This window comes from Adiantum capillus-veneris, chromosome 29, assembly GCF_014529385.1.
Source record: "Adiantum capillus-veneris isolate H3 chromosome 29, ASM1452938v2, whole genome shotgun sequence".
Taxonomy (NCBI): Eukaryota; Viridiplantae; Streptophyta; class Polypodiopsida; order Polypodiales; family Pteridaceae; genus Adiantum; species Adiantum capillus-veneris.
The window spans coordinates 39,107,662-39,121,192 of record NC_140959.1 but is presented as its reverse complement, the minus strand read 5'-3'; the positions used below and the strand labels follow the sequence as shown (position 1 = coordinate 39,121,192).

Genomic DNA, 13,531 nt, shown 5'->3' with positions numbered 1-13,531 from the left:
TGACATTTTTTGTGCCAATGGACAACTACCGAAAGTTGTTGACTGGGAAGTCTCTAACTCACCATCCATCTGCAAGTATAAGTAATAGAAAAACCCATGGTAGAATTCCACTAAGAGAGACTTTTTGAAGTGCTTCATACACCTGTCTTGTACAAGCAGTGCATTGGAGGGACACTTTTCTAGACATCGATTCAGTCTCCTTGAAGGACTCTTGTCAGGGTCAAGGTCGGCTACACACAATAGTACACAAACTCGATGCCTCTCTATAGTCAGCAGATATCTAGCACCCCAAACCACTCAGAAACATACACGCATGCACACTTTCTGCAAGTTGCACTGAACAGCCTCGCTTACGAGCAACTTCGGCCACACACATTCACATTTACTGACGCACACACCAATGCACCCATATCTGTAAATACACTCATACCGGGAGGCCTCGCAAACCTCGACCGCACACAAAACCACACTCAATGTGCAACCACAATCAATCTCTCTCTCTCTCTCTCTCTCTCTCTCTCTCTCTCTCTCTCTCTCTCTCTCTACACACACAAAAGACCCGGAGCCACCGCTACCACGGGTGCTATGCACGAGATGAGATAGTCGAGAAGAATGATGGCAGATCCAACCCAAACACTAACCCAACCAGACCATACACAATCACTTATGCATAGCAAAATAAACAAGACTTGGGGTACAATGATGGCGTTGGCCATGGTTTTACAGCAAACGGTTTCCCTATGCAGTCGATCCGTGGCCGTCGATTCCTCTATTGCATGCAACACTCTTCACAACTTCCATTTATATTCAATTGGTAATTATTCAACTCCTGGCGGTTTCCTTTTAGCCCCCTCGTTTTTAATTGCCCGCCCACTTTGCGACTTTACCTCGTCAGGTGCAATCCACAGTACATGCCATATCCTCCATTGAGGTGGCTGTCCTCAACACCTTCTCGATTGCCCAATGGCGCCCCCTTGCAATGGAGCCCCTTATCACCAAGCTTGGTGCCTTTTTCTGATCGTCCCCTCTTGGCCTCACCTCATGCATCACCACCCTGGCCCTCTTTGGCACTACTGGTGGCCTCACCTCATGCAGCTCCACCTGGTACTCTTCCCCTGCAGGCAGCGCTGGCGGGTCTCACCTTTGCTCAGTGCTCACAGATGGCGCCCTCCTTGGTTGCGCCTGCTCCACCTCGTCTTCCTTGGCCGCCACCCTATGCAAGCTGGCCCCCTTGCTGAAGCCCTAACGTCCCCTCCTTACTGCTTCATGTGCCCCAGGTCGACTTTCATAAACCAACCTCCTCATGCGCCACCAAGTGGAGACCTTTCTCTGGTCTCAGCTAGCCCACCACCTCTGCAAGTGGCCGCTACATCTCCCCTTCATGGTGACACCACCCTGCAGTCCATGGCGGCCTTCCCTTTACGTGCCATGCAGCCCTCCTTCTCACATGGCTTCTGGTGGCATCTCCCTCAATCTGCAGCCCTTCCTCTTTTCTTCACAGATGGCGGTCTTTCCTGCTCACCACCACTTGATCCCCTCCATCCAAGACCTGCTTTGTGCCCTTCTTCTCTCTCCAATATGGCGCCACCACCTCTACAAGTTCCCAAGTGGCGCAACCCCCCTCCTTTGGTTGCCTTCATGACCCACCACTGCAGCATGCCCCGTTTTTGCTCGTCGCTCCTGAGCCGGCCTTCATGCAGCCACAACGTGGCCCTTTTCCCATGCAAACTCCCCTTTCCCTTATGGAAGCCCACCACCTTCCACAAACAACGCCCTCTTGTTACTGCAGACAGACGTCCCGTTTTCTTTTTTGTTTTAAAAGCTCAAAGCTATTTTTATTTTAACTTTAAAAAGCCCGTGCTTGCCGACCTGTCCCACGCTCGCAACCAATTATCGATAGTGGGAAAACTTCCTACAGCTTATCATCATCCCCATGTCAATCACCTTTGAGCAAAAGCAATCCCACTATAATTTCAAGTCGTAGATCCTCCCGACCTCTCCAATTAAGTCGGTAGCAGCAAGGGAGATTGCATAGGCAAGTGAAAACGTCATGCCAATTGGCGAACTATGAACCGTCATGGCCCGCCACAGCATTTGATCAAAGATCAGAACGGATAGTGATCCTTAGGTATCCAGGAACTCTAGCTCGTCGAGCACGACTAACCTCAGCATATAAACCATGACAGGACCTATCACACTTGGCACCCGACACAGGCTCAAGCACATTCTCACAACACTGCCTGCTACCATACACCTGCAATGAGACTTTCCACGGGTCGACATATTCGATATGTACCAGCGGCCACAAAGGACGCAAACCAGTGGAGTTCGCTCAACGTAGGATCACGAGAGGTGGCCAATGGGAAGAGCACAAAAAAGTCAAAGGCAACGACGATCTATTTTTTCTACTTGGAGATGGAGATGACGACTGCAAGGGCGATCGGTGTCTGACTCTAAACGCAAGATCACGAGAGATGGCCAAGGGGAAGAGTGAAGAAAAGGCAAAGGCAATGGCGATCTGTTTTTCTACTTGGAGATAGAGATGGCGATTGCAAGGGCGATCGGCGTCTGACTCTAAACAGCCACTCAAAAAAGGCACGTGGGTTGCGCTCACAAGGACAACCAGCAATAAATGGGCTCAGATTCCCATGCAGTACAATTTACCAACCACAATCTTGGGTGTAATCATGTGCATAAGTGAAGTTGTCACCCTCGTCGAGGTAAGCATTCTAAGTTTAGAGGCAGTACCCCGCCAAACATTTTAACTATACCTTCGCCCCAGATGAGCGCTCTTCTGCCTCTTTTCACATCCTCTACTGCCCATCATTTTAACTCTACCCCCATCGACACTACCCGGTAAGCAAACCATATCTTTTGTGCTCCCAATCCTTTTTGCGCATCTCCTCTTACTCTCTAGTGCTCCTCCTTTTTGCGCATCCTCCTCTTACTCATGTTTTGCAGTGCTTTAGTGACGCAGAACTCTACACACAGTGAAGAATTATGCTACTACACTTTTGTGCACTTGTATTTTGTGTAGTCAGTACCAAGCAAATAAGGGAAGTTAAACCCTGTTTGTTGCACCTGTTCGCTTGGTACTGACGATCTTTTTTATTAATGATGTTTACTATTACACTTTTATGAGGTCTGTACCAAGCGAATAACGGAAGGCAAACTGTGGGATGCATGTCTAACCTCACCATCCTATGTTATTGCAATATTAGCGAGAACCACGATTAATTTGTCAAACCATGGGACGAAGCTAACTCGACTAGTGCATAGAGGCTACAAGATTTTGTCAATCTCTCGGAAAACACAGACAACTTGCATCTAACTCAAACTACACTCGTGATTGAAATCACCAAAAGCCAATCTCTCATCAACAAACAATTCACATTCATTACAGCATCAAATGTCATCCAAACGTAACAAAACTTCTAGGCAAGTTTAAAAACCTAAGCACACATGCCTATGGCCTCAAATCTCACTTTAGGTCAAGTTCCAAAATCGCGATTATTAACAGCAGTGGATTTTTGACCTAGTTGTTGTCGACGCAGAATGCATCTAAATGCTTAGCAATGATGCCCCAATACCCTACCTATGCTTAGTTTTTTATTTGAACGTGTAAATTCCTAGTTATGATGAAATTAGGCCGTGGGTCGGTGACACCAAAAGCTACGAAATACTATGAATGGCTTACGTCAATGCGCAGAGTGCTTACCTGCGGTTACAATGCAACAAACACATTCGGAATGTGACAACCGGAGAGGAAGTAGGAAGCGCGAGAAGAAGAGAAGTGAGTGTCGTTAGCTCACGCTGTGTATTTCTTATCCAAAAACTTATAAAAGGATTACAAAAATTGGCTTTTATATCTTAGTCAAGGTTTTTGGGTGGTCAAAACTAATAATCTGGAGTTCTACCAAAGCTGGGAAATGACTGGCTGATACAATCTAGAAGCTTGTAGCCCCGGCTCATTAATTACAAAGTTTATCCAAGAAGATAGGAGTTACAATATTCCCGATTTATCAAAATAATAATTGTTTTACAAGGAGAACTCCGAAAAATGGTGTCCTTGTTAGCTTCCTATTAACATTCCCCCCCTCCTCGCTTGTGTCGTCCCTTGACACAGCTTTATGGGTTGAAGTAGTCTTCGGGTTGACGGCGGGCGAGGCGGTCTTTAAGTGCTTCTAGTGCCTTCTGGTATCTGATTCTTCGTTCTTTGTCAGGCACTTGCAGAAATTTCATGGTGACTTGATTCTTCAGCTCCACCGCCGTTGAGTAGCCTACAAACCTGGATGTTAGGTTGCTTATCACCAGTGCAAATATCTTCATTCGCTAGGTGAAGAATCCAGTGTAGAATGCTTCTTCAAAGGCTAGCATATTATTAGCAGGAACATGCATCTGGCATAGAATCCGTAAAGGATTTCTTCTGAAGGTTGCCCACTCAGATCGTAGCATAGCCTTTGTTTCCTTCCAAGAATGAGAGCCATGGTGCTCGTGTCTGTTCAGGCTCATTGAAAACTTGTATGCATGTGAGTAGCATCCTGCAGCTCTTATATAACATTGCACAAGAGGGATCTAGCAGACTCTTGAAGAATGACATGGCACCCGTTAGGGTTTTCACCATGTATTCCTCTTTCGCTTGGCCTCTCTCTAGAGCTGGCAGCCTGGGGAAGTTGAGCCAAGTTGGGCTCTTCTTCTGCAGTGCTTCATGCACTTACCATGTCCTTACTCTGGGTATAGGACAGAATGTTGGATCTCTTTGTAGGGCTGTAGGTGCTCTTGTGAACAGAATTAGGTATCTCGGATTCTTGTTCAGCCAGCTTAACCTCCACTTAAGGTGGTCTTTATCTGCGCCATCTTCTTGCATATCCTTGTATAGCCTTTCTTTTACTTATAATAGTTCTACTTTGATGAGAGGGTATGGCAAGGCTTGTTGGAACCATTGAGTGTTGATGTGATTGGGAGTGAGTTGAGTGACGTTGATAGAGTGTAAAACTCTCAACTCCCAACGCATAACGGCCTTCCACTACTCATCCACCTCTAAGGTGATCTTCTCCTTTAGTGCGTCTTCTTCAGCTTTTGACATTTGGACCATTGGAACTGTATCTGTGTCTGTGATGTGTATCTAAAAATATTCATCACCACTTGGCTCTGCTGTGGACTGCGTCTCAAACTCAGAAAATGAGATTGAGGGTATTTCTATTTATGGCGGCTCTGAAGTGCCTGCCTCTTCCTAAGTGTCTGGTTTTCCATAGTTGATTTATTCGTTAGAGTTATGCTATCTCCTTTAGGAGTGTTGGGAGAAGAGGGGGAGATCGACCGCTTAAAGTACTCAACATAAGCTTTCAAGCCATCACCATCAAACTGTCCACCTCTTCTTCCAATTTCCAAGCACACACACTCACCTAGACTATGACACACACACATAGTAAACAGAGAATTGATATAGACAAGCTTGTAAGGAGGTGTACGAGATGTGTAAGAGATGGAGACTAGATTAGAGAGTACACAGCAAAATAACCATAGCTTAAGAGAGTAGAGAAGAGAATCTGTAAGAGAAAGGCCTAAATCTAGCCCCAAACTCCACGGCACCTCTCTTGTGGAGTTGGTATTTAATATATTATTTTTGAGTTTGAGGTGCCAAAAATTGAGGCCCCTCTTTTACAACCACTTCACTTTTGTAAATGAGTGAAGCTCATTAGTTCTTGCATGACCCATAAGGGGAGTTCCCACTACAGATATTTACAGAGCCATAGTGGCTTATTGAAATGAGATTCTAAGATACTGTGCAACTATAAAATGGCCAAGAATAATTGCCGTCGCCTCTTCATCAACTCCCCGCATTCCACTCTACAAAATCATCATCAACTCAATTAGTAAAATAAATAGACAGCACATAATTAACCATTACGCCCAGCTATCCCAATTGCAGTTAACCACTACAACAGGAGGGTGCCCAGTCTCGTAACATCCCTCCCACCAGGGATAGCAAATGTCCTCAGTTGCTCAATAGAGAAATCAACTGGACCGTGAGTGATGGAACGTGTGGAGAAGGTTGGGAAAGTTGCGAAAAAACTTTTCAGGCATCCATTTGGCATCCTCTCTAGGGTGGCCCTTGAAAGTCAAAAGGTAACGGTTATAAACCATTCCAGTGCGTGTAGTGGTGGTCTCATGGTCAACTATTTTGTCAGGGATGAGTTGCTCTTCTTGGTCTACAAGTGAAGGTGGGTCTTCGTAAATGTGGTGTGTAGGTAGGGGTCCTCTGAATGGTCGTAAAAGACTAATGTGAAATGCATTGTGAATGTGCCAATGTGCAGGTAATTCTAAACAAAAAGAAACATCATTAATGATAGCTAAAATTTTGAAAGGTCCATAAAAGCGAGGAGCAAGCTTAACAAAGACATTGGTATCAACACTTTTGATCCTTCGTTTTTCGATGCGAAGTAAAACATGATCACCTTCTTTGAATTGGTGTGCCTTGCGGTGCTTGTTAGCATGCTTGGTGTAAAGTTCTTGTGAGTGTTTAATGGCAGAATGCACACTTGCATAAATATCATGAAAGTCAGTGGTGAAATCATCAGCGGCAGGCACAACATTAGAAAGACGTGAAGCAGGAGTAGGAAGTGAGTGACCATATACAATTTCAAAGGGAGATTTACCCGTGGTAGTGTGAGTGGTGTTGTTGTATGCAAATTGCAAAATATGTATGTAATCATCCCATTTCTTAGGTTGAGAAGAAACATAATCCTTTAGCAAATCAATGATTGTGCGGTTGGTGACTTCGGTTTGACCATTAGATTCAGGATGAAATGCAGAAGTAAAGTCAAGTGTAGTGCCAAGATTTTCAAATACAGTAGTCCAAAAAGCACTACAAAATTTTGAGTCTCGATCGAAAATAATCACTTTAGGCAAACCATGATGTGGAAAAACAGTCTTCAGAAACAAAAGTGCAGCTTGATGTGCTGTGAGTGTTTTCTTACACGGAACAAAATACGCTTGTTTAGAGAAACGATCAATAATAGTCCATATCATGTCATGTTTGTGCATTGTGAGTGGGAAAACCAGTAACAAAATCCATGGAAATATGTTCCCAAGGTCTTTCAGGAATGGGGAGAGGGTGTAAAAGTCCCAATTTCTTACCTGTAGCTGCTTTGATTTTTTGACAAATCAAACAAGTTGACACATACTGTTTAACATCCATTCTCATAGTAGGCCAATAGAAATCACGACATAAATTTTGAAAAGTTGTAGCAAATCCTCTATGTCCAGCATAAGGTGGTTTGTGCAATTCTTCAATAATTAATGTACGAAAAGATTTAGTCACACACAATTTTTGTTTGAAATAAAGGAAGTTTTCTTGAATAGTGTATTCGAGAAATGTGTGTACAGAATTATCAAGCATGTGCAACCATGTCGTTTTGAAGTCATCGTCATGTGCATAAGTGTCAGGCATAGTGTCAAATGATGTTCCCGTAATGGTTGATAGATGATGAAGTGAGGGTCGTCTACTCAAAGCATCGGCTACAACGTTTTCTTTACCAGGTTGGTATTGAATGTTGGGCTGAAAACTTTGAATAAAAGCGGCCCACTTAATATGTCTATCATCTATTAAAGGCTGAGAAAGTAAATATTTGATACTTTGTTGATCAGTTTTAATGATCAAGTCAGTACCCATTACATAGTGTTTCCAGATTTTCAATGCATGTACCACAACAGTCAATTCTTTATCATAAGTACTGAACTTTATTTCAGACGGTTTGAATTTACGACTTTCGAAAGCAATGGGATGGTTATCTTGCATAAGGACTGCACCGATACCTTTACCACTAGCATCAGTGACTACCACAAAGAATGGTTGTTGAAAATTAGGCAATTGCAATACAGGTGCATTAGTCAAAGCATGTTTAAGTGCATTAAATGAGCTTTCTTGCAAATCAGTTCATTCATAAGGCGTGTTTTTCTTCAACAAGAGAGTCAAATAATGTGCTTTGTAAGCAAAATTACGAACAAATTTCCTGTAATAGCTGCAAAGACCAAGAAAAGATCGTAGCTCATGCAAGTTTTTGGGTCTAGGCCAGGATTGAATGGCTTCAATTTTCTTTGGATCGACATGAATTCCTTTACCCGATACAATATGTCCCAAATATTCAATTTCAGATTGGAAAAATGAACTCTTTTCAGGATTCAAATACAAGTGATTTTGTGCAAGCAGATCAAATACACGTGTTAAATGTTGCTTATGGTCTTCTTCAGATTTACTGAATACCAAAATGTCATCAAAAAATACAATCACAAAATCTTGATGGTCAATGAAAATTCGATTCATCATGCGTGTGAATGTAGCTGGTGCATTTGTCAAACCAAATGGCATGACAAGAAATTCATAGTGCCCAGTTTGTGTTCTGAAAGCAGTTTTGTAGACATCATGTTCAAACATTTTGACTTGGTGATATCCTGATTTAAGGTCAATTTTGCTAAAGATGTTTGCCCCTTTCAGTTTGTCTAGTAGATCATCCATTCTAGGAATAGGAAACCTATTCTTAATGGTGATCTTGTTTAAAGCCCTGTAGTCGATACACATACGAAAGGTTCCATTTTTCTTCTTGACAAGAAGTACTGGAGCTCCGTATGGTGAACTACTAGGTCAGATTAGGTCTCGATCAAGTAAATCAGTGATTTGAGTTTGTATTCCCTGTGTGCGGTAGGATTTACACGATAAGGTGCTCTACAAGGAGGTTCACTATCCGGTATGATGTCAATTTGGTGGTCTTCTGGGCGTGATGGTGGAATTCCAGGTGGGAGATCATGCATGAAACAATCTTTAAATTGTGAGAGAAATTCATCGTGTGTGGAGTTACGTGAAGTTTCAGTTTCAACAGAAATTTGATTTACCAATACTAGATATGTTTTCCCCTGTTTTCGAATTGCTCGTTTGGCTTGAGTGTGAGAGAGGAGTGGAAATTTTTGATGTGCCAGTGTTGCTTGGATGGATAATTTTTTATTATTATGAGTGAGAGACATTGTACGTATTTTATAATTAATCAACGGGTCAAATTCATGACGAAATGGCATTCCCAAAATCATATCGAGTCCATGCAATGGTGCTACCAAAAATGTACGTGCTTGTGTGAATTCACCAATGCAAACTTCAACAGGGACTTGAGTTTTACAATTAAAACGTTGATTATTAAAAACAATTTTGACCTTGTGGGGTGATGAAATTTCAGACAGTGATAGTTGTTGTGCCAATCGTGTGGAAATGAAATCATGGCTACTACCATCATCTAGCAGAATGGTGACATTTTCACCCTTAACAGTGCCTTGCACTTTAAACAAAGTGTGAGGAGATATAGGAGTACCTGAGGATGGGTTGTCATCGTTATCATAATCAGGATCATATCCCTCACCGTAGTTAACTTCCACTTCATTGTCGTCGGGTGTAGCATCTTCGATGAGGTTAAGAGTAGCTCCGTTGGGGCGGTTGTTGTTGAAGGGTTTTTGACTTGAATTCCTGTTGACTCCATTTGAATGGCCATTGGATTGACCATTGCCCTTAGCATGACCATTTGGGCACTTATCTGCATAGTGACCATACTGAAAGCATTTAAAACACTTCACCTTTTTGTTACCATTAGAATTTGGAGGAAAACGCTGGTTGAAAGGATGTTGGTCGCCTCGTTGCTGAGTGTTGTTGTGGTTGTTGCTCGTATGAGGTTGAGCAGTGGCAGGAGGATTGTCAAATCTTCGTCTTTTGAAAAAGGTACGGCTTTGGTGTTTGCTTCTGTCAGAGTTAGGAGAGAAAGGAGGTCTCTTGTTGCGGTTAGTGTTAGCAGGTTGATCAGTGTGAGAGGAATGTCCACCTTTCTTCTTTTCTGCGTTGAGAGCCAAGTTAATGGCCTTTGACAGAGAATCTGGTTCGAACATATCTACCTCAGCACTAATTTGTAGTGCCAAGCCTGATATGTACTTTCGCTTCAATTTCCTGCGACTAACATGTTCAATAGCTTGCAATTAAATTAGACAATTCCAAAAACGGTCAGTGTAACCCTGTACATCTTCATTTCTACCCTGTCGAATTAAATCCCATTGACGTCGTGCTTTAGCTTTGTATTGTGTTGGCAAAAATTGGGGTAAAAACACTTTTTTGAATGCATTCCAGGTGCGTGGTCTTCTTCCATGTTGTTTGGTGGCGTTCCACCACAATGTAGCGCTGCTAGTGAGATGATTGGATGCACACTTTACCATTTCACGCTCGGGAAAGTCTTCATCATGAAAGTATTCATCTAACTGACTAACCCATGCTAGAACCGTGCTAGCATCTTTAGTGCCATCAAAATATTTGAAAGTGAAGGCTTTTCTGCTAATTTTGTTTTTCTTGGGTGCCGGTGCAGATTCGGTGCGTGCAGAATGTAATATTTTATCTTCAAGTTCTTGCCTTCGCATGCGTTCATATGTGAGTGACTGCTGTAAATTTTGAAGTTGCTCTGCAATCGTGGGTGCATGAGGAAGATGTGCCATGATTGCGTGCTTTTCTTTTTCTTTTTTCTTTTTTTATTTTTTTCTCTTTTTTTTTCTTTCTTTTTCTTAAAAAAAATAAAATAATTAAATGGTAATGCTTAAAAAGGCTATTTGGTGATATTCACAGATGCAATATGCGGAATAAAATAAAATAAATAACAGAAATGTAATGTACTTAGCTGAAAAAGAGCGGTGGCGTCCAGTCCAGAATGGCGATGCGCTAGGAAATTGCCAGAGAATAGACAGTCCGACGGTGTGTCACCGAGCCAGTTGAATTTCGTGGCACCCGATCTCTCGTATCTCAAAAGCAATGGCAATCAGCAATCCCGAAAGACAGCCGAAGATTTTTTTTTTTTTTATATAATAAAGGTTGGCGACCTCTAGAAGTTTTCCAGGATACAAGACAAAAGCAAGAATTCATGCATAAACTAAGCCAATACTTTTGACAGTATTTTTTGCAGCTTTTGATGAGGTTGACATTTAGCTTTTCTTGTGTGCAGGAGGGTGTTCTCGCAGATTGTTCTCATCCGTATCTTCATGTATACGCAAGCTTAGCAAGTGCTTAAATTTAACCGTTGAACATACCCGTTCTTGATCGTCTTGAAGCCGAAATTGAAAATTGATTGCCGATTAGCCACCAATTAACAATTGAGTTTTTCTTCTGTGAACTCGATCAATTATACTTCGAATTTCCACGAACCCTTGAATCCTTGAATTGCAAAGTCAATGAATTGCAATTGGCGTTTTGTCGATTAGAGAAAACTCCTTCTTAAAACTGAAATCTGGTGCCGATTAATCCTCGAACCTGAGGCTCTGATACCACTGTTGGGAGAAGAGGGGGAGATCGACCGCTTAAAGTACTCAACATAAGCTTTCAAGCCATCACCATCAAACTGTCCACCTCTTCTTCCAATTTCCAAGCACACACACTCACCTAGACTATGACACACACACATAGTAAACAGAGAATTGATATAGACAAGCTTGTAAGGAGGTGTAAGAGATGTGTAAGAGATGGAGACTAGATTAGAGAGTACACAGCAAAATAACCATAGCTTAAGAGAGTAGAGAAGAGAATCTGTAAGAGAAAGGCCTAATCTAGCCCCAAACTCCACGGCACCTCTCTTGTGGAGTTGGTATTTAATATATTATTTTTGAGTTTGAGGTGCCAAAAATTGAGGCCCCTCTTTTACAACCACTTCACTTTTGTAAATGAGTGAAGCTCATTAGTTCTTGCATGACCCATAAGGGGAGTTCCCACTACAGATATTTACAGAGCCATAGTGGCTTATTGAAATGAGATTCTAAGATACTGTGCAACTATAAAATGGCCAAGAATAATTGCCGTCGCCTCTTCATCAACTCCCCGCATTCCACTCTACAAAATCATCATCAACTCAATTAGTAAAATAAATAGACAGCACATAATTAACCATTACGCCCAGCTATCCCAATTGCAGTTAACCACTACAACAGGAGGGTGCCCAGTCTCGTAACATCCCTCCCACCAGGGATAGCAAATGTCCTCAGTTGCTCAATAGAGAAATCAACTGGACCGTGAGTGATGGAACGTGTGGAGAAGGTTGGGAAAGTTGCGAAAAAACTTTTCAGGCATCCATTTGGCATCCTCTCTAGGGTGGCCCTTGAAAGTCAAAAGGTAACGGTTATAAACCATTCCAGTGCGTGTAGTGGTGGTCTCATGGTCAACTATTTTGTCAGGGATGAGTTGCTCTTCTTGGTCTACAAGTGAAGGTGGGTCTTCGTAAATGTGGTGTGTAGGTAGGGGTCCTCTGAATGGTCGTAAAAGACTAATGTGAAATGCATTGTGAATGTGCCAATGTGCAGGTAATTCTAAACAAAAAGAAATATCATTAATGATAGCTGAAATTTTGAAAGGTCCATAAAAGCGAGGAGCAAGCTTAACAAAGACATTGGTATCAACACTTTTGATCCTTCGTTTTTCGATGCGAAGTAAAACATGATCACCTTCTTTGAATTGGTGTGCCTTGCGGTGCTTGTTAGCATGCTTGGTGTAAAGTTCTTGTGAGTGCTTAATGGCAGAATGCACACTTGCATAAATATCATGAAAGTCAGTGGTGAAATCATCAGCGGCAGGCACAACATTAGAAAGACGTGAAGCAGGAGTAGGAAGTGAGTGACCTTATACAATTTCAAAGGGAGATTTACCCGTGGTAGTGTGAGTGGTGTTGTTGTATGCAAATTGCAAAATATGTATGTAATCATCCCATTTCTTAGGTTGAGAAGAAACATAATCCTTTAGCAAATCAATGATTGTGCGGTTGGTGACTTCGGTTTGACCATTAGATTCAGGATGAAATGCAGAAGTAAAGTCAAGTGTAGTGCCAAGATTTTCAAATACAGTAGTCCAAAAAGCACTACAAAATTTTGAGTCTCGATCGAAAATAATCACTTTAGGCAAACCATGATGTGGAAAAACAGTCTTCAGAAACAAAAGTGCAGCTTGATGTGCTGTGAGTGTTTTCTTACACGGAACAAAATACGCTTGTTTAGAGAAACGATCAATAATAGTCCATATCATGTCATGTTTGTGCATTGTGAGTGGGAAAACCAGTAACAAAATCCATGGAAATATGTTCCCAAGGTCTTTCAGGAATGGGGAGAGGGTGTAAAAGTCCCAATTTCTTACCTGTAGCTGCTTTGATTTTTTGACAAATCAAACAAGTTGACACATACTGTTTAACATCCATTCTCATAGTAGGCCAATAGAAATCACGACATGTGGTAGGTTGTAGGTTGTTGGCCATGCCGATGGCATGATACACTATTCTAGTCAACACCTATGGCGCGCTGTCAAGAAGTTGGCGGTCTTGCCAAGAAGGCACCGGGCCTCTTGCTGTGAGAGTTTGTGAGGAAGCTCAAGGGTTATGAGAAGGAGCTAAGATGTAGATAACATAGCTTCTAGAGCTAAAGAAGAGATGTAGCCAAAGAAGCCGCTCACTTTCCCTTACAAACACACACGTGATGGAGAGAA

General features: G+C 42.3%; 1 protein-coding gene across 1 annotated transcript; it reads left to right on the top strand.

Moving 5' to 3' along the window:
• Window positions 1-612: 612 nt before the first annotated feature.
• Window positions 613-1,643, top strand: LOC147419067 (uncharacterized). Its single transcript, XM_086505950.1, has one exon. The coding sequence runs from the start codon at window positions 912-914 to the stop codon at window positions 1,236-1,238; it is 327 nt and encodes a 108-aa protein (XP_086362076.1). The 5' UTR covers window positions 613-911; the 3' UTR covers window positions 1,239-1,643.
• The last annotated feature ends 11,888 nt before the right edge of the window (window positions 1,644-13,531 follow it).

What these genes read in the sequence shown, in the direction of transcription:
- LOC147419067 (XM_086505950.1), top strand. Translation starts at nt 912, where the DNA reads ATGCCATATCCTCCATTGAGGTGGCTGTCCTCAACACCTTCTCGATTG.